The 19706-nt window shown below is 36.8% G+C and overlaps 6 protein-coding genes and 2 pseudogenes across 8 annotated transcripts; 4 read left to right on the forward strand and 4 right to left on the reverse strand.

Moving 5' to 3' along the window:
• Nucleotides 1-748: 748 nt before the first annotated feature.
• On the forward strand, nucleotides 749-2681 carry LOC104764242 (cytochrome P450 77A4 pseudogene; annotated as a pseudogene). Its single transcript, XR_015580801.1, has one exon. The product of XR_015580801.1 is annotated as a cytochrome P450 77A4 pseudogene (transcript).
• A 975-nt stretch (nucleotides 2682-3656) lies between these two features.
• Nucleotides 3657-5880, forward strand: LOC147949522 (protein APEM9-like). Its single transcript, XM_087451215.1, has 6 exons — nucleotides 3657-3774; nucleotides 4030-4206; nucleotides 4330-4407; nucleotides 4711-4984; nucleotides 5071-5387; nucleotides 5494-5880. The coding sequence occupies exons 1-6, from the start codon at nucleotides 3731-3733 to the stop codon at nucleotides 5612-5614; spliced, it is 1011 nt and encodes a 336-aa protein (XP_087307341.1). The 5' UTR covers nucleotides 3657-3730; the 3' UTR covers nucleotides 5615-5880.
• Nucleotides 5881-6415: 535 nt separating this feature from the next.
• On the forward strand, nucleotides 6416-7219 carry LOC109132242 (putative F-box protein At5g47300 pseudogene; annotated as a pseudogene).
• A 979-nt stretch (nucleotides 7220-8198) lies between these two features.
• Nucleotides 8199-9524, reverse strand: LOC104764489 (transcription factor DIVARICATA-like). The gene is made up of 2 exons (XM_010488068.3): nucleotides 9034-9524; nucleotides 8199-8812 (listed from the first exon to the last, which is right to left on the reverse strand). The coding sequence occupies exons 1-2, from the start codon at nucleotides 9339-9341 to the stop codon at nucleotides 8446-8448; spliced, it is 675 nt and encodes a 224-aa protein (XP_010486370.1). The 5' UTR covers nucleotides 9342-9524; the 3' UTR covers nucleotides 8199-8445.
• A 1445-nt stretch (nucleotides 9525-10969) lies between these two features.
• On the reverse strand, nucleotides 10970-12128 carry LOC104748112 (transcription factor DIVARICATA-like). The gene is made up of 2 exons (XM_010469800.2): nucleotides 11708-12128; nucleotides 10970-11476 (listed from the first exon to the last, which is right to left on the reverse strand). Exons 1-2 carry the CDS (start codon nucleotides 12013-12015, stop codon nucleotides 11191-11193), a joined length of 594 nt encoding a protein of 197 aa, XP_010468102.2. The 5' UTR covers nucleotides 12016-12128; the 3' UTR covers nucleotides 10970-11190.
• A 507-nt stretch (nucleotides 12129-12635) lies between these two features.
• Nucleotides 12636-13317, reverse strand: LOC104704175 (transcription factor SRM1-like). The gene is made up of 2 exons (XM_010420307.1): nucleotides 13028-13317; nucleotides 12636-12915 (listed from the first exon to the last, which is right to left on the reverse strand). The coding sequence occupies exons 1-2, from the start codon at nucleotides 13315-13317 to the stop codon at nucleotides 12636-12638; spliced, it is 570 nt and encodes a 189-aa protein (XP_010418609.1).
• Nucleotides 13318-13784: 467 nt separating this feature from the next.
• Nucleotides 13785-14900, reverse strand: LOC104704181 (transcription factor DIVARICATA-like). The gene is made up of 2 exons (XM_010420313.2): nucleotides 14570-14900; nucleotides 13785-14308 (listed from the first exon to the last, which is right to left on the reverse strand). The coding sequence occupies exons 1-2, from the start codon at nucleotides 14818-14820 to the stop codon at nucleotides 13984-13986; spliced, it is 576 nt and encodes a 191-aa protein (XP_010418615.1). The 5' UTR covers nucleotides 14821-14900; the 3' UTR covers nucleotides 13785-13983.
• Nucleotides 14901-16043: 1143 nt separating this feature from the next.
• On the forward strand, nucleotides 16044-19354 carry LOC104771685 (cationic amino acid transporter 7, chloroplastic-like). Of its 2 annotated transcripts, none has more exons than XM_010496288.3 (4): nucleotides 16044-16585; nucleotides 16667-17235; nucleotides 17319-17550; nucleotides 18729-19354. In XM_010496288.3, exons 1-4 carry the CDS (start codon nucleotides 16186-16188, stop codon nucleotides 19283-19285), a joined length of 1758 nt encoding a protein of 585 aa, XP_010494590.1. In that variant the 5' UTR covers nucleotides 16044-16185; the 3' UTR covers nucleotides 19286-19354. The 2 variants fall into 2 exon arrangements, 1 of the variants encoding a protein (XP_010494590.1); XR_015557874.1 differs by having other exon boundaries at nucleotides 16083-16585; nucleotides 17323-17550.
• The last annotated feature ends 352 nt before the right edge of the window (nucleotides 19355-19706 follow it).

A 19706-nucleotide genomic window follows, 5' to 3' on the forward strand; every position in this document is an offset into this window, starting at 1 on the left:
TCAATAAATCTTATTCAATAAACACTCTCATGTCAAAACTGATCATATATGCATACTGGGTACTCATATCATGTTTTGTATTCATGATCTTGTAGGAATCTGTTGTATATGAAGGTAAAAACTTAACTATGATTTGTAACTAAAGCATAAGATGGTAATTTGGTAGAGAATCGGCATGGTGCTATAAATGAGAAGAGGCTTGTATTAGTCTCGGTGCAGAGGTTTAAACTTAAAACTTGTAATTAAGTTGCATGCATCTCAGAAGATTGATGTAACAACGTCAGGAGATAAAAAAAGAACTCATAATTCAAACTGAAAAAGTAAACGATGACATGTATAAAATCACGTTCGGAGATTTTTTTTTAAAAACCTGTATTACCACTACTGCACTTGTCATAAAAGACAAGACTTTCGCGTCGTACTTCTTGTGCATACCAAAAACTTCAGCCTCATAACATTAAATGCGATCCCAATCACACAACCGTTTTAATTCCATTATGTTAGAAATGGAAGAGGTTTGTATTAATCTCAGTGCAGAGGTTTAAACTTAAACTTGTAATAAGTTGCATGCATATCAAAAGATTGATGTAACAACAACATTACTTTGGTGTTGACAAAAAAAAAAAAAAACAACATTACTTTGGTGAGGATCAAGTGATGAAGAAAGTGTTGATCACGCTTAGAAAGCTGTATTAAGTTCGGAGATAAAAAATTCACGTTCGGAGATAAAAAAAAAAAAAAAAAAAAAAAAATTTAAAAACTGTATTACCCTATTGCACTTGCCATAAAAGACAAAGACTTTAAATTTGCATCGTACTTATTGTGCATACCAAACTCAGCCTAACATTAAATGAGAACCCAATCACAAAAACCGTTTTACTTTAAATTCTCCTCACCTATATTATCATGCTCCCCTCTGTTTTTATACCTTTTCCTCTGCTTCTTCCCTTTTCATTCCAAATCCTCCCCATAGCTACAAAGCAAACAAGAACCTAAAAATGTCTCTCTTTCCGTTTACCACCACTTCATTTAACATCTCCCCTTCACTCTTCTTGACCATCCTCGTATCCACTTTGGTTCTGCTGATCCTCACGCTCAGGAGCTCTAATTCAAAGCACGTAAAGCTTCCTCCAGGTCCTCCGGGTTGGCCAGTTGTCGGGAACCTCTTCCAATTCGCTCGCTCAAAAAAGCAATTTTACGAGTACGTTGATGATGTAAGGAACAAATACGGTCCTATCTTCACGTTGAGGATGGGGAGTCGAACGATGATCATCATCTCTGATTCAGCTATCGCCCACGACGTTCTCATTCAACGCGGACCAATGTTCGCAACCCGACCCTCCGAGAATCCGACCAGAACCATCTTCAGCTCCAACACTTTCACCGTCAACGCTTCGGCTTACGGTCCCGTGTGGCGGTCCTTAAGACGGAACATGGTACCGAACATGCTAAGCTCGACAAGGTTCAGAGAATTCGGGTCGTCGAGACAATCCGCCATGGATAAACTCGTGGAGAGGATCAGATCAGAAGCTAAAGACAACAACGGTCTTGTCTGGGTACTAAGAAACGCAAGATTCGCTGCGTTTTGTATTCTTTTGGAGATGTGTTTCGGAATCGAAATGGACGAAGAGTCGATTTTGAACATGGATCAAGTGATGAAGAAAGTGTTGATCACGCTTAACCCAAGACTCGATGACTACCTCCCGATCCTTGCTCCGTTTTACTCCAAGGAGAGAGCAAGAGCTCTGGAGGTTCGTCGTGAGCAAGTTGATTTCATCGTTAAGTTCATCGAGAGACGACGGAGAGCGATTCAGAATCCGGGGACTGATAAAACGGCGTCGTCTTTCTCGTATCTTGATACACTTTTTGACCTTAAAATCGAAGGCCGTAAAACGACGCCGTCTAACGAAGAGCTCGTGTCTCTCTGCTCGGAGTTTCTCAACGGAAGTACTGATACGACGGGGACTGCGATCGAGTGGGGTATAGCACAGCTGATCGTGAATCCTGAGGTTCAATCTCGGCTCTACGATGAGATTAAATCAACGGTTGGAGATCGTAAGGTTGAGGAGAAAGATGTGGATAAAATGGTCTTTTTGCAAGCAGTCGTTAAGGAGATACTCCGGAAACATCCACCGACTTATTTTACGTTGACTCACTCCGTGACGGAGGAGACGACGGTCGCCGGTTACGATGTTCCCGTTGGGATTAACGTCGAGTTTTATCTCCCTGCTATTAATGAGGACCCGAAGCTTTGGTCTGATCCGAAGAAGTTTAACCCGGATCGGTTTATTTCGGGTAAGGAGGAAGCGGATATAACCGGTGTAACCGGAGTTAAAATGATGCCGTTTGGTGTTGGCCGTCGGATTTGTCCGGGTCTAGCGATGGCGACCGTACACGTGCACTTAATGCTAGCGAAGATGGTTCAAGAGTTTGAGTGGAGCGCTTATCCGCCGGGAAGTGAAATTAATTTCGCCGGGAAATTGGAATTTACGGTGGTGATGAAGGAACCGTTGAGAGCCATGGTTAAGTCAAGAGCTTAAAATTTGTTTGTTTGTTTTTTTCTTAATTTTTTTTTTGATTGATTATGAAAAGTTGAAAACGTTGTGTGCTGCTTACATCAAAGGGAACCTATAGTTTTGAACCTATAGAATGCTCAAATATACGAATAAATTATTTGTCTTTTTCTTTGTTCCTCAATTATTATTATTATTATTACTATTATTTGTAAAACTGAGCTAAGTTGATATTGTGTTTAGGCACCACATAATAATAACAATCATAATTTCGTTACCTACAACGAAAATATCTACCAAAAAGTAATAAAGCTAAGCTATCTTAATATCACTCTTCAAAAATGTTCGATAATTGATCTTTTGATAAGTCTAAAGTTTTCACTTTTTACGATGCAAAAGCAAACATTAAACATCTGTCTATCACGTAACCTTATGAATTACTCAAGATTTGGAACGGGGATATGATATAAAGGATTTCACATGAGAAAGGACAACATCACATGATATGGGACTTCCATTGAGTCGACGTTTAAGAGGCCACATTGTGTGGTGTCGGATGTCGACGTTTTTAAGCTAAGATGCATGGAATCAGGAGGGGAAAAACAAAAATTTTCTAAAAAACAGGAAAGGGATACATGTTGGAAGCGTATGTATATACATATATGTTTATATACATATAGATACATATGTTTACGTACTCATATATATATTTATAAAATTCTTAAAAAAAAAAAATCATTGTAATAAAATGTTGAGAGTTGACACATATAGTTGATGTCGTTATATTTTTTAAAAACAAAGTTTTATTACTAGCAACGATTTCATATTTTTATTAACACCACACGCTTCCAACTCTGAAACGTCCGATTTCGTCGCGCTTCCAAACATCATATTTTGGGAACCGCGATTCCGAGTCGATTCCAGGCGATTCCCAACGTTTCTGCTTCCGGAGCGAGAAACGCCTCATTTTCCACGCTCCCGTGCTTCTTAGTTTTTAAGAGCCGACCAAATTAGCTCAGATTATATAACTTGTTGGGTGGGCTTGCATTGCTTAATTTGTGCTGGAAAAGCCCATAATCTTAGCCCAATAGCAAATACCACAATTATCACCTCTCTCTTCCTCGCTCATTCTTCTTCGTCTTCTTCTTCTTCATTCGAGAGCATACTCAATCAATCCTCTTCCTCGCTTTGTTGCTTTGGGTAAGCTTCTTCCAACGATGAATGCAACTGATCTTTGGGAAGAAATCGAAAGTTCTGAGAGGTACTTCTGATAATTTCCTTAAAATTCTTATCTTTTGTTGTTTGCTAATTTTTGCGAATTTTGGTTTCCGTACTTGGCGATGCGTATAATGAGAACTGCAAATTTACCCAGAAATAGTGTTAACATGAATCATCTGTTCTGGTTTTTATTCAATTATGTGTAAAAATTTTCAGAAAGACCAATTCATCTCATACTTGATGCTTACGATGATTTGCTCAGTAGTAATTCCGATTGCTCTTTGTTTGATGGGTTTAGTTACCTCGTGTGCTCTATGTATGAAGAGGCAAATTCATCATCTTCCTCCATACTGAAAACAATATTTGGAAACATTGATGTTTTATCTGAGGAGGAAGCTCTTGGTGATCACCAATTGCATGATCTGTTGGAATCTGTTGGTATGGTTTTAGTCCAATCCTTGCATGGAATCGGAAGGTATGTTTCCTGACTGTATTTTCACATTATCTAGTTTGAGACTAGCTCCTCTTGATTCTGTTTGGAATTGGATGCTTTAAGGAGCTTTATAGTTTCCAACAAATTCCTTTTTTTTTCATGCAGGACAGTGGAGATTGTAAACGAGTTGAGAAATGTGTTTGGTGAAATTGCAGCTATCCCTGTTCAAGTTCTTCTCACTGGGTATCTTTCTTGTTCTGAAACTTTCACAGTATTTAAATCTTATTGCGCTTGAAACAGAGTATATTTGGTTCTTTATGTAAGTAGGCTTCAGAACTAGGAGTAAATGACATTCATAACCAAAGAGGAGAGTGAGAGAAAATATTTAAAAAAAAAATACTTGAGAGTTCGTATTATTTGCTAACTTTTACTTATTAGGGAGAGTACAATACTGTTCTCTGAATCCATTAGCATAGTAAAAAGTCACAGAACAATGTGGTATATCTCAAGTTTATTGATATTCTCTCTCTTTTTTCCCCCCTTTAGGATATGCCTTCAAATATCAAATGGTTCATACTCGGGTGTAAGTGAGATTCTGCAAGATTTTTTTAGCATATGGGTTTACAGAGACAACCACTATATCCTAAATGACGCTGGAGTAAGTGCAAAAGGGTTCCATGGGAAAACATCTATGGATATTGATGAGTTCTTAGAAGTTGTAGAGCTGTATACCTTTGGAGTTCTTGCAAAAGTTTCTGATGACGTGGGTCTAGCCGTTTCATGGGTTGAGAAAGCTGCATTGCCTGAGGATAGACGACATGTACTATTGTATCTTTTCATGAGTTGTGTATAAACTTGTAAATGTGTTCCTCGTACTAAGATGCTACACTCAAATCTCTGCTTCAGGGGCTTTTGAGAAGATTACATTCTTTACTGTCTCTCAAAACAACAAACGTTCCAGATGCTAGTTCTTTTGAGGAAGATTCCAAGGATTCTTCTTCTTATGCCGTAGTGAATAAGCCCAAGGATTCCAAGAATTATGATATTGATTCTGGCCTGAAACTCACTAAACAACATGAACCTTCGCCACTTTGGTCATCCCATCCTCTAAGCCTCAAGCTTGGTAATACCCAATTTAGCATGTCCAAGGGAAAGGTTGCTATAAGCCTTGTTGGATTAATCATATGTTATGCTTTGAAGAGAAAACGAGCTGCTTTGATACGGTAAGAATTCCTCTAAGTCTGTTTCTGAACATCTGTACGTGATGAAAAAAAAAATACACTGTGAACCACAAAATAAGCTGTATGTGTGCTCGTTTACTTGTTTTAGGATCATTCGCAGACAGATGGAGTCTACGAGAAAAGCATTTGTAGATTTCTGGAAGCTTGCTTTTTCATACCAAGTGAATCCTCTTGCAGCAATTCAATCCATACCAAACAGCACAACATGAGACAATCGATGCACAGTAAGATGGATCAAATAAAGCTGCATCCTTTTTAGGTGAGTTACTTAAAGTGTGTCGTATATAATTAGTTCCAGTGTATGGAAAATGTCTTTCTATGTTAAACCAATACTAGCACATGTAATGGTAAAGATAATATACCAAAGCTGTCTCAAATATTTTCAAACATTGGTCCAAACTTACTTTATCTCACCTCATCCTCTTAAACCAGACTGAAATCATTGAATAACTGTATAAATTTTAGTTTGCACGCATATCTATATTGCCCCATACCTTTTTCAATTTTAGTATATTAGTTTTAGCCCGAATGCATATATGCTATATTTTAAAATATAAAATTTAACCGATTGTTCTTAATATCGCTTTAAAGTAAACAAAATTAATACATAGCTAGTGGCTTATAAAAAATCGATAATGAAATGAACCATACGATACAATTTTCTTTTTGATATTCTTTTTCAAAACCATACGATAAAACTTGGTGGAATTTAGAAACTAGCTACAGACCAGGAGGGGGTATATGAAGATAAAATTAAGAAATTGTGAGTGACTTACAAAAATTGATAGTGAATGAACCATTCGATAAACTTTTCTTTTTATATAAAAAAAAAATCATACGATAAACTTGGTGAAAATATATAGAAACTAGATAGAGACAATATCTAGGGTTATATACCATATATATGTTATATATATTTGAAGAGAGGAAGCAAAAAAGCAAACGAAAACATTAAACAACAATCAAAGGCACTGTACTGCACCTTCTTCCTTAGAGAGATCACAAACACAATGGTGATGCCGGACGGCTTTCCAAGGGATTTGTTAGAGGAGATACTTTGTCGCGTTCCGGCCACATCTCTGCAGAGGATACGATATAGTTGCAGACTATGGAACAACATATGCGACACTAGGAGATTCACAAGAAAGCACTTCCGTAAAGCCCCGAAGCAGTGTCTGATTCTCATGATGAACGAGTTTAGGGTTTCTTCGATGAGCCTTAACCTCTTTAAAAATCCATCCACACGTGCACTTAGCTTGCCCGACCCTTGTTTTAGTTCAGAACAATTCGAGATTTCCAAAGTCTCACACTGGGAGGGATTATTACTATGCACCAACGTATACCAAACTAGAATCGTGGTTTGGAACCCGTGTACTGGTGAAACCAGATGGATTCAAACTAGACAAACTGGCGGCACCTGTGCTCTTGGATCTTACCATGACAAGAATTCTCACGGTAAGAGCTACAAAATACTGTGCTATAATATGGGTAAATTCTACCCGAGACCAGAATTTGCAATTTATGAGAGCAACTCTAACTCATGGAGGACTATTGATACAACCCTTGAGTGCCACGTAGAACATAGTGAGTTCTGCGTGTCTTTGAAAGGAAATACTTATTGGGTTGTTTCAGCTGTAAAACAGAAACAGCTTGGCGTATTCTTACTTGCTTTTGATTATACAACTGAAACATTCAGACGTCTCTGTCTTCCGTATCAGTGTCCTAGTTTTGAAGTAGTGTCTCTATCAGTTGTTAGAGAAGAGAAGCTTTCGGTGTTGTTGCAACGCGACGCTAGATCAGTGACAGAGATATGATTGACAAATAGGATTGGTGAGACCAAAGTGGTGTCGTGGAGCATGATCTTACACATACCACCAGGTGTCCCGCCCGATTTTAATTTCTTTACCGGCGTAACTTTCTTGGTCGATGAGGAGAAAAAAAGTCGTCGTGTGTTGTGATAAATACATGGTAACCGACTTACACGGCAAAAACTTGGTCCACATTATTGGATGGGGCAATTTAATACAAATTGATTTTGGATTTGTTGAGTGTTGGCCATTTCTGTTTCATTATGTTCCAAGTTTGGCTCAAGTATAAGAGCCAAACTTTTTGTTTTCTTTCTTTTTTTCAGTGTTACATCATGGTCGTCAATAAACTGATATTTTCACTATATAAGAAATGTCTTTTTTTTCTTTTCTTTTAAAGTATTATGATCAGAAAGATCTCTATTGTTGCTTCTAGATCTTTTTTTGACATATACTTCACTTTATCCAGTTCTTGGGGTTTTGGGACAAGTAACTTCGTATAGTTACAACAAAACGGACGATTGGCAAACCGAGTAGCTATCTTCAACCCTCTTTATATTTACGACTTCCACATGTTCTACCAAAATGCTATGGCCTATCAATGCAAATTAATATGCATATACAGAAAAACTTTAGGTTTGTTGTCATGTTCATAAGTATTACTTTCACGAAGTCATATATATCATATTTGATTGTCATATTGTGTAGGGTTTTTGTTATATAAGAAAACTTAGGTCTGTATACACACTTTCTCTTTTTAAATAATGTTCATGAGTTCGTGAATATGAATTGGCTATCATCAAGAATGCAACCAACTAATTAAACAAATATATATATCAGGACTAAGTCAAATCCCTTAGGGGCTAAACCCTTTGGTTAACAGTGTCACTATTCTGTTTTCTATGATAAAGGAGTAAGCAGAGTATGTGTCATTTTGTTTTCATCTTTACAGCAAACTTCTAGTCGTCCAATTTGATCTCAACAACACTGAAAAAATAACTGTCAAACTTCCTTAAACTTATTTGGTCCACTGTCGACAGTACACTTTTTTCCAGTTTAAGTACGAAAATTCATTTTCTAAATTAAATTTTTGTTTTTAACAGAGTATTGTTTTTCTAAAGTCTAGACTACCATTGAAGTTTGTTTTACAACTAAAGTCTAGACTAGAAAACCGCAACTATAAAACCTTAAACTAGGATCTCTCGTTAAAAAGCTTAATTATGATATATAGTTCTTCAAAACTTGTAAGAATATAATTCATCATAGCTTGGTAAACACCCACCATGAGCATCATCATCAAAAAGCCCGAAGTTGTCCTGCGAGTAGTGTTGGTAATATTGATCCGGAGGAATTTGGTCACCAAAATGTGGCTGATGTCCCATAGACTTCAAGTTGGACCCAGGAACGGTTACATTGTCCGCATGTCCCAGAGTCACGTCATGGATACTCGAGCGTTTCCCCTTCTTACTGTCAGAACTTTGCCTTAAGTAATACTTCTGAGCATGGCTTGCCACTTGCATCGGGCTCCTTGTCTTCACACATTCCCTCGAGATGCTCTTCCAATCTCCTTTCCCGTACTTCTCTAGTCCATCCAGAAACAATCTGATATTTATCATTAAATCAACCAAAGTCCATAACTAAGAGCATCACATCAAAAAATAATCATCTATCTAATTAGCAAATTAATACGTGATATATTCGTTCTCCACCTAGCTCTAACCAAAAAAAAACCCTAGCTAATTCATTAATCCTTAGCAAGATTAAACTATTAAATATGGACTTGAATTCCACAATCCAAAGAAACCCTTATTGATATAACTAACCTATGTTCCTCTGGTGTCCAAGGAATTCCCTTCTTTCTCCCCGTGCCTTGGCTTTTGGACTCAGCCGCTTTCTTCAGTGACACGTAATCGTCATCATCATCCCGGTACTTGGGCAAAGGAACCTTACCTGTTTCGATCTGCTCAACATCGTAGACCAAATCGTCGTAGTAGAACTTCACCTCCTCCACCGGTTTCCGCAGATGCTCGGCGATACTCTCCAAAATAGACGGCGAGCCCTCCGGGAATTGCGCCAGAGCAATCTCAAAATGCTTGTTATCTTCCTTCGTCCACCGCGGAATCGAAACCATAGTATCCTAGAATGAAAAAAAAAAAGAAAAAAGAGAGAAATCTCGACTGATAGAAGCAACAAAATTATAGTGAGAAATCTGCTGCTATTTAGGGTTTTTCGTTTCTTGTCAAAATAATCTTGAGAAATCATTTTAGGGAAAATCGTATATATAGAATTTTTATAATAAAATCAAATGAATTATAATAAAATCAAATGAGTGTTATTGGTATTGATTTAAATAGAGTTTTAAAGATTAATTTTAAATGTAATGTAGAATGATTTTATTCAGTCAAGATTTTGTTAAACTTTTTTAAAGTTTAGTGTTATTAGTTTGTGAATTATAAAAAGTCATTTAAAATATTAACAAACCTGAGGTTATTGGATTTAGATATTTATAAAGTTAATAAAAGTTTTGTGTTATTAAATTAAAACAAAAGAATATAGGATTATTAAAAAATTTAATTATTATGTTATTGGTTTATGATTTTATACATTTTTCACAAAATAAAATTATGGAAAATATCAATGAAAATATATAGAGAGATTCTTTGGTGCAAGATTTTAGAAAATTAATCCACAAAACTATAAAAAAATCTCTAACAATCCTTAAATATATTTCACTTATTTGTTTTTGATGATTTTATTGAAATTTTTAAAATTCTTTATAAATTAAATTTCAATAACACCCTTTAATCCTCTTATTTACTTTTACTTAACAACAATACTTTTTTTTTTAAAGTGCGCAAATCAACTTATATGCGCACAATGTGGCCCAAAATGCTTAAAAATTCTCTACTTGTTTTCGCAATTTTTTATAATTTATTGTCAAAAGTAGGGTCATAGAAGAAGATACAGGACTCGGAGTCGAGGTCACAGCATGCTGACCAGAATCTAAGCCGAATTGGTTCTCATGTATATATATTGATGTGGTTGGAAAAGGTCAATGATCCAGTGAAAGACATAAATGGTTATAATATTTTTTTTTTTTAAGAAAATCATAAGAATTTTCAAAATCCAAAATTTAAAATGGACAATTCGAGGGTGAATAGACTGTCCACCATTTGAAAATCCAGCTTAAAATTTGTAGTTTCAAAATTTCAACTTTCGATAGATCCAGGAACTTGAGAAAGATTGGTCAAAATACCAGAAGGATCTTAAAACATTTATACTTTTTTCAAAGCAACCAAAACATTTATAGTTTGTTCAATCCTTCATCAATGAGCATCATCATCCTATATATATGTACATCATCATCTTATCCGCCCGTATACACACACTTGATCATCGTCAACCAAAACTCACCACATATATACTCCTATACTTGATATCATCATTAATCATCCTATACAATTATCAAGGGAAACACATGTCCTCCTCCTATTGAAACTACCAATCCTATATAGATGCAGAAAACGAACCAGTCCAAGTTCCGTCGCTTCTTACATTATTGTATAATGGACATTAAATTCGAGAAAGAATAAGACTGTATTTTTATCAAAATCCGGTTTAAAAAATTGGGTAAGAATTTCTTAAAATCCAATGGATTCAGAAACTCAGAGCTAGATTTTTTTTTTTAAAAATGTTTTTAAGTTTTTGAAAGCCATCATTATTAGCTACTCCATTTTAGATTTCGGAAGAAAAAAACTGTTTTCATAATATTGAATTAGGAAAACTAGTTTTTATTGAAACTTTTCCATCAACTGAAAATCAAAAACTAAATAAATTGCCTTTCAAGTTTCTTTTAACACCAAACTCTATACGAGGAACCAAGACTCTAGCTAAAACCATAAACCAAAATATTTCCCAAAAAAAAACCTTATGCCTTACATAGTTCGTCAAAGCCTGCTAAACACCCATCAACATTATCATCACAAAGGCCCGACGTTGTTTTGGGAATAATAGTTTTGATACGGAGGAATTTGGCCACCAAATTCTGGCTGCCCGCCCATAGGCTTCAAGTTGGGTCCAGGGATATCTCCCAGAGTAATGTCATGGATACTCGAGCGTTTCCCCTTCTTACCGTCAGAACTTTGCCTTAAGTAATACTTCTGAGCATGGCTTGCCACTTGCATCGGATTCCTTGTCTTCACACATTCCCTCGATATGTTCTTCCAATCTCCTTTCCCGTACTTCTCTAGTCCTTCTAGAAAAGACCTGAAAATCTCATGAATCAAACCAAAAGGTCCATAACCAAGATCACATTAAAACGAACTAACAATCATCTATCTATTCTACGTTCATCACCCTTACCAAAAAAAAAACCCCCTAAAGCATCAACCGTTACCATGCCATAGCAAGTTCTAAAACTGCATACTTTCCCTAGTCAAAAGTACTAATTAAACCCTAATTTTGTAATCCATATAGCGAGATAGTATTTTGACTAACCTGTGTTCCTCTTCTGTCCAAGGATTCCCCTTCGCTTTCTCCTTGACCTTGTTTTTGGACTGAGTCGCCTCCTTCAGTGACTTGTAATCGTCCTCTCGGTACCTAGGCAAGTCAAAGTTATCCGATTGGATGAGCTCAACATCGTCGACCAACGCCTGGTAGTAGTAATACACCTCATTGACCGGTTTGTTCACAGAATGGGCGATTTTCCCAAAAAAATACGGCGAGACAGCTACGCCCCGGTATTCGTTCAGAGCTTTCTCAAAACGCTTGTCCTCATCCCTCGTCCACCTCGGACTCGAAGTCATAGTAAGTATCCAAGAAAAGAGAGAGAGAGAGAGATAGAAATCTAGAGAGATCGCTAAAGATCAGGAATCTTATAGAAGCAACAAATATAAATCGTTGTCAACGCAATTTTCTTGAGGGTTTTCTCGTTTCCTATCAGATTTATAGTGAGAAAATAATACGAAAATTGTAACATTATTCCGCATCTTCGCTTTATTTAACAAAAGTAGCACGATTTATTTTTGTTTTGTTTTTAACCCCGCATATTATTTATCTGACTGATCAATACTCTCTTTCTTAGAATTTTTTTTTTGATGCGTGTGTTCATCATCACACAAAGAACAAAAAAAAGTTGCATTAACTTTCATTACAAGAAAGAGTTCAATTTATAAACTTCTTATAAATTTTGGTCTTATTTCATCATCATCATCATCACCCTATACGCTTGATCATCATCAAGTCAAAACACATATACTCCTCCTATACACTTGATATCATCATTAATCATATCCTATGCACTTGTACATCTTCAAGTGAAACTCATATCCCCCTAGCTATACCGAAACTACGTACCAAACCTATCTAAATACTGATGAAAACAAGAAAAGTTCCTTTTTTTTTTTTCTTCTATCCATTGCTTCTTTCATTCTTTACACATCTCAGGTCCAAGACAAGAGCCTCGGGACGGCGGATGATCATCATCATGCGGAGGGTTATGCATTCCAAAATCTGGCTTGCCTGTGATAGACTCCAAAGTTATGTCAAGGATAGTCGAGCGTTTCTTCTTACTCCCCAATTGCTGCCTTTTGTAATACTTCTGAGCATGGGTTGCCACTTGCATATGGTTCTTTGTCTTGACAAATTCTCTTGATATCATCTTCCATTCTCCTTTCCCATACTTGTTCAATCCAGCCAGAAACAATCTGAAAACACCATTAACCAAATCAAAAAAGCCCATAATCAAGATCACATTCCCTCACAACACACACATTAATTAAATAACCTGCCAAGATTATAAGAAAGTGTGATATGAACCTGTGTTCCTCTTCTGTCCAAAATCTTCCCTTTATTATATGTATGGGCTTTCTCGCTTCCTTCAATGACACGTAATCGTCGTCCCGGTACTTGGGCAAAGCAATGTTATCCGATTCGATCATTCCAACATCGTAGACCAACGCTTCGTAGTAGTACTTCACCTCCTCGAAAGGTTTCTTCAGAAGCTTGGCGATATTCTCTAAAGAAGACGACGAGTCCACCAGGGATTGAGCCACAGCTATCTCAAAACGCTTGTGTTCGTCCCACGTCCACTGCGGAATCGAAGCCATAGAGTAGTATCCAAAGAAAATGAGATAAAAAAAAAAAAAAAGAGATCGTGAATGTTTCAAGAATCAAGAAGATCGTTTTTGTGGAATCTGTTACTGAAGAAGAGCGAGCGTTGTTTGTTCCTTTTTATTTTTCAGAAGCTGAGAATTTATAGAGGTGGGGGAGTCGCCGGATTAAAACGTAGGTGAAAATTACAAACTTAGCCCTCAATTTAGAAAAATAAACACGCGCGGTTTCGTATCTAAAACCGCAAACTTGACTCATGAGCTCCATTCTTGTTTGCTTTTAGACGCAATTAGGGTAAAACTTGGTCTTGAGAGTAATTAAGGAGATTCAAGTCGTTTTTGTTTCCTACTGTATTTAACTTTATAAAAGCTCCATTTTTCAATTTATGTTGTCTGTTTACTCAATTGTATTTAAATTAAAATACTTATGTTTTTCTTTTGTCAACTATTGTTTTAATGGTTAAAGAAAATAAAATAGCTGACCACAAAAGTAAATAAAATATGGTTTACAATACATAGATGCAAATCCCAAATTCCTCACACTTCTAATAAATAAATAAATCAAGGGCCTTCAATACTTTAGGCTTTCAATTTGTTTTCACAAAGCATTTTTATATTTAGTTGTTAATACGGTCATAAAGATATCACGTTGAGTTGGAGGGCTTAGCATGGTGAACGAACAACTGGCTCTTGTTGTGGCTGCCACTGTGGATGAATTAGCTCTTCTTGGCCTGTCGAGTCCACATTGTTGTCCACCAGAGTTATGTTGTTGTGTCTCCGTCGTTTCATCACATCATTCACAATTTTGTTGTCCACCAGATCAGGTATGTCGTTGGCTCTTGGCGAATCTATCACATTTTTCTCAGAGTTTTGCCAGTTGAAATACTTATGTGCATACATTGCGACTTGCATCGGGTTCTTGGTATCCAGTAAGATAGCAATTTTACGCCAGTCTTTCCCATACCGCTTTAAACCGATCAGAAACCATCTGCATTACAATTTTTCACATCAGCCAATATTTAATAATGTTTCACAATGCAAAATTAGTTAAATGATCAAAATTGACTCAAATGTGAATAATAAAATAAACTAATGTCTAGACAGAGAAGGCGTACGTCTAGCTAGATCCACAAGATACTTTCGCTAATCTATCAAAACCACTTGATCAACATGTATGTATGTAAATGTAAATTCCACTAAATAACAAAAAAAATCTGAACTCATCAATCATCCTTATATATGTACTGACTCGTGTGTTTCTTTGCTCCATTTAGTTCTCTCTGCCTCGTAGGAACTCTGAGCCTCATTTAATTCATTAGGAAAAGCTATTCCTCGTAAAAGATCATTGACCATTTCCTCGTAATGCTTCTTAACATCAGGCACCGGTTTTTGCAAATACTCGGCAATTTTCTCGAAACGAGTAGGCAAAAAGGCAGAGAACACCACTAGTGAATCCTTGAACTTCTCGTTCTCCTCTCTCGTCCATGAATTTTCAGCCATGAATCCCAAAATAAATTAGAGAATGATGAAGTTGACAACCAAAAAAAATATTTATGAATTTGGAGAACTATCTGTAATATATAGATAACTCTTGCAAGGGATATATATAGCAGCTTATAAATTAACTCAAGTAACAAAAAGATAAGCATATGACTTGTCTTCTCTCTAACTGAGGTGTCTTAAGTTTTTCCTTCTTTTTTTCTTATATTAAAAGGTAATTTTCTGATTTTGCTATGTTGCATACTATGTCTTTGTTTAATTTCTTTTCCTAATTTTACTGTTTATTCATTTAGCATATATCTTTTTATTAAAAGTTATGTATTTTACTACTTATCAAGAATGAAAATTTTACAACCAAATACATTATGATATGTACATATATGTGGTTTTGACACATGATAAATTTTTAAATATGACGTCATATTTATAGTACAAACGTTCTAGAAAGTGAAAAAAACAAATATAACATAAAAAAATAAATACTCAAATTTTTAATTTTGTAAATTAGGAACAATACTTTCCTTGGTACAAAAGAAACAAAAAGTAGTTTTTTTTTTTGTTATATAGTAGATTTTTCCCAAATCCATAGAAATACTAAAACTTCATTATAAGAGTCAAATTGGGATAATCCTAAACTCTCAACCTCGATACTCATGCTAGAATTATAATCTCATTTTATGAAACCTTGTGACATAGAATCAACGATCATATGATGGATTTTTCCCTTTCATCTCGGAAGCATGCAGCTTAACTCCTTGTGAAGGGTTTGATGTCTCTTCACATAAATTAAGGGCAACAGACCAACAGTAATCAATCATACTTTTTTCACCAAGTTGTGAATAAATTGTCCAGCCACTAGTCCCGGTTACTTCTGGTCATTGTGACACTCAAATGAACAGCACGATCGGACGATCGTATTCGTTGATTGCAGTCGTTAACAAACAAGTTGTGAATATTATCGACAAGTTGTGAAAAAACAATATCATAAACAAACAATTAAGCTAAGCCATTACCGGGAAAGTGGCAAAACAAACAAATAAAATTATGTGCTTTGAAACTTCTTAAAATATAAATATTGTGTAGACTAAAACAGATTACATAATCTTTGAGTTAGTGTCTTTCTAGACTATGCTTACTTGATTTATTTATTTCAAATTAAAACTAGGTTAACCAAAAACAATAAGAAACTAATTTAGTGTTCCCCAAATCTTGTAGTAATAATTACACCCAAAAGGCAAAAAGCATCACTCCTTTATTTTATTTTCAGTCTGATAAATTATTTTGCAAATCTCTCTCACACTATTATAAAACCACTGCTTTCAAAACATTATAATCCGATACATATTGATCCGACCCGAATCCTAAATGGAGGCCCAATACCGCAACTACGGCGGAGACACCTCCTTCTCTAGCCTCCGCGTCTACCTCAACTCACTCTCCGACACTTCCTCCCGCTTCTCCCGCCGCGCCGTTTCCGTTTCCACTTCCTACGACGAGATGAGCCGCGTACGCGCCGTCTCCGGCGAACAGATGCGTCGCACTCTCCGTTGGTACGATCTCATCGGACTCGGAATCGGCGGAATGATAGGCGCCGGTGTCTTCGTCACCACCGGCCGTGCTAGTCGCCTCTACGCTGGTCCATCAATCGTCGTCTCATACGCAATCGCCGGACTCTGCGCTCTCCTCTCCGCCTTCTGTTACACCGAGTTCGCCGTCCACCTCCCCGTCGCCGGCGGCGCTTTCAGCTACATCCGCATCACATTCGGTCAGTAGTACATACAACACTCTCCCGCCAAAATTGAAACTCACAAATCCGTAAAAACTTTTTTTTTTTTGCCGTTTACAGGCGAGTTCCCGGCGTTTATAACCGGAGCGAATCTGATAATGGACTACGTCATGTCAAACGCCGCCGTTTCGAGAGGGTTCACCGCTTACCTCGGATCCGCTTTCGGAATCTCAACGTCGGAGTGGAGATTCGTCGTCTCCGGTCTCCCAAACGGATTCAACGAGATCGATCCGATCGCCGTTACCGTCGTCCTCGCCGTCACTTTCATCATCTGTTACAGCACGAGAGAGAGTTCGAAGGTGAACATGGTGTTGACGGCGTTACACATTGCCTTCATTGTGTTCGTCATCGTTATGGGTTTTTGGAAAGGAGACGTGAAGAATTTAACCCGACCCGATAACCCGGATAACCCGTCCGGATTCTTCCCTTTCGGAGCTTCGGGTGTGTTTAACGGAGCTGCTATGGTTTACCTAAGTTACATAGGATACGACGCCGTTTCGACAATGGCTGAAGAAGTAAAAGACCCGGTCAAAGATATACCAATGGGAATCTCTGGCTCAGTCGCAATCGTCATTGTACTTTACTGTTTAATGGCTCTGTCCATGTCAATGCTCCTCCCGTACGATCTGGTCCGTAACGTTGTACATTAATAATTTTGTTAATATTTCTATTGGTTTGGTAGTAATGGTATGGTGTATGTACGCATATTTAGATAGATGCTGAAGCACCGTATTCGGCGGCGTTTAGTAAATCAGAAGGATGGGAATGGGTGACGAAAGTGGTTGGGATTGGAGCAAGTTTTGGGATATTGACGTCGTTGTTGGTAGCCATGTTGGGTCAGGCTAGGTACATGTGTGTGATCGGACGGTCAAGAGTGATCCCTACTTGGTTTGCTAAGGTTCATCCCAAGACTTCTACTCCAGTCAACGCTTCCGCTTTTCTTGGTAACTTTTGTCCTCACGCACTCTTTAAACATTTGTTTTTCTTTTCTTGCTATTTAATTAACATCTAATCATATATAGAAAAAGGTTAATTTTTTTTTGAAGGTAATGTTGGAATTTTGCTTATGTTTTTTCTCTGTTTTTATTTTCATGAAAAGATAAAGAGACCATTGGAAAGTGGGGACATCCATTTTTTTAGGTTTTTTTGTTTGTTTGTTTCAATGATCGATCTTTTTTGGATTGAGCGTAATGTCAATCATACTTTACACGTGAATTTGCATACATATACGTGTAAGGAAGGGGAAAAACAAAAGAATCACAATCTTCCTCAACTGAATTTGATTGAGATTGTGGTTTTGTAGCTGTGTGTAACTGTGTCTCTCTATATTAATGTATGCCGTACTCTTATGTTCTTTTGTGTTTTTTTTTTGGCTTTGGGTCTTCATATAGAGTATCGATCGAATACGATAAAAAAAATGTCGCCCTCGTGTTCACCAAACGGGTTCAAAAGGTTTTAATCTTTTCAACGGATTTGATTGTGACGTATTGTTGAGTCTCTTTGGTCTCTTTTTGTCCTTTATTGAAAATTGTTATGTTCAGCTTTTTTTTTCTTTGGTTCAAGCACTCAAATTTTCGAACTTTTTTCAACGTTTACGCATAAACATCTTTTTAAGTCAGTTCCTCATCAGTCTGCATGATAATGTATATAAGTTCATCATTATTGGTGCGTAAGATCTTGGAATCATTAATATTTATATTATGTCTGCATAATAATGTGAGTTTTCCCCACATAAATTGAGTCGTGGTAACGAATCAATACCCACTTTATTTTGTTCATTTGTTCCGTTAAAAGTGCTCATCTAAAAGTCTTGGATACTATATTTTATAAACCAGAAAACTCAAGTTTGATCTATAACCTTTTTGATCAAAGACCAAGAGAGATATCTTTAACGTGGAATAAAAACTCAAAATCTTTCCTAAATAGGTGTCTTATTCACCAAGTGAACTAGTGGAAGAGATTCTTGCAATATCTTCATTTTATTACCAAATCAACTTTAGACATCTTGGAATATATCTGCGTTATCACATACTAATCTGATTGATTAAACTCGCTAAAGAATGCGGATCTTGGCATATCCTTTCTGCTTAACTCTGTATTGTTATCTATACTGTTTATTCAGGAATATTCACGGCTGCTCTCGCCCTCTTCACCGACCTAAACGTCCTCTTAAACCTAGTCTCTATCGGAACGCTCTTTGTCTTCTACATGGTGGCAAACGCCGTTATATTCCGCCGTTATGTAGTGGTGGGATACACCAAGCCATGGCCAACACTCTCTTTCCTTTGCCTATTCTCCATAACCTCAGTTTTTTTCACCTTAGTCTGGCAACTCGCACCGCCAGGGCCACTTAGATGGTTCATGCTCGGAGCCAGCGCGGTCACGGCTATAGCCATCGTGCAAATATTCCATTGTGTTGTACCTCAAGCTATGATCCCTGAGTTTTGGGGTGTACCGTTGATGCCGTGGACTCCATGCGTTTCGATATCTTTGAACATTTTCTTGCTTGGATCGTTGGAGGCTCCTTCTTATATCAGATTCGGGTGCTTCTCGGGATTGGCAGTGCTTGTGTATGTGTTTTATAGTGTTCATGCGAGCTTTGATGCTGAAGGAGATGGGTCTCTTGATTTCAAAGACATGGAAAGCCTTGAAAGAATCAACAGATCAGTTTTGTGTTAATTAAAATGCTTGTTTAGTAAAATGAACTTGATGACAATTTTGACCCAAAAAAAAAGAACTTTGTCACAATTTTGTTGTCTCATTGTGGATACTTAGGCAAATTTCTCTTTTGAAATTTAACAAAAACTATTCCATTTTGTGGTAAACAAGTAGAGGAGAGAGACTACACTAGAGACTACTATTGGTATGATAATAACACGGACTTATTGATGTAACATTTGCAAAATAGGAGCTTGTACAGTGGTGAGTTTGAGGTATGAACTGATATCATCATGTTATATGCAAATAAATAACATCAAATGTCAAATATGTCATGTAGTTTATTTAAAAAAATTGAAAGAAATCTGAAGTTAAAAAGAAAAAAAGAAAAACTTGAGTATATGTTTGCTCAAGAGAAAAATGAATACATATATGTGAAAGT

The sequence above is a fragment of the Camelina sativa genome, chromosome 1 (genome assembly GCF_030686135.1).
Source record: "Camelina sativa cultivar CO46 ecotype springtype chromosome 1, ASM3068613v1".
Taxonomy (NCBI): Eukaryota; Viridiplantae; Streptophyta; class Magnoliopsida; order Brassicales; family Brassicaceae; genus Camelina; species Camelina sativa.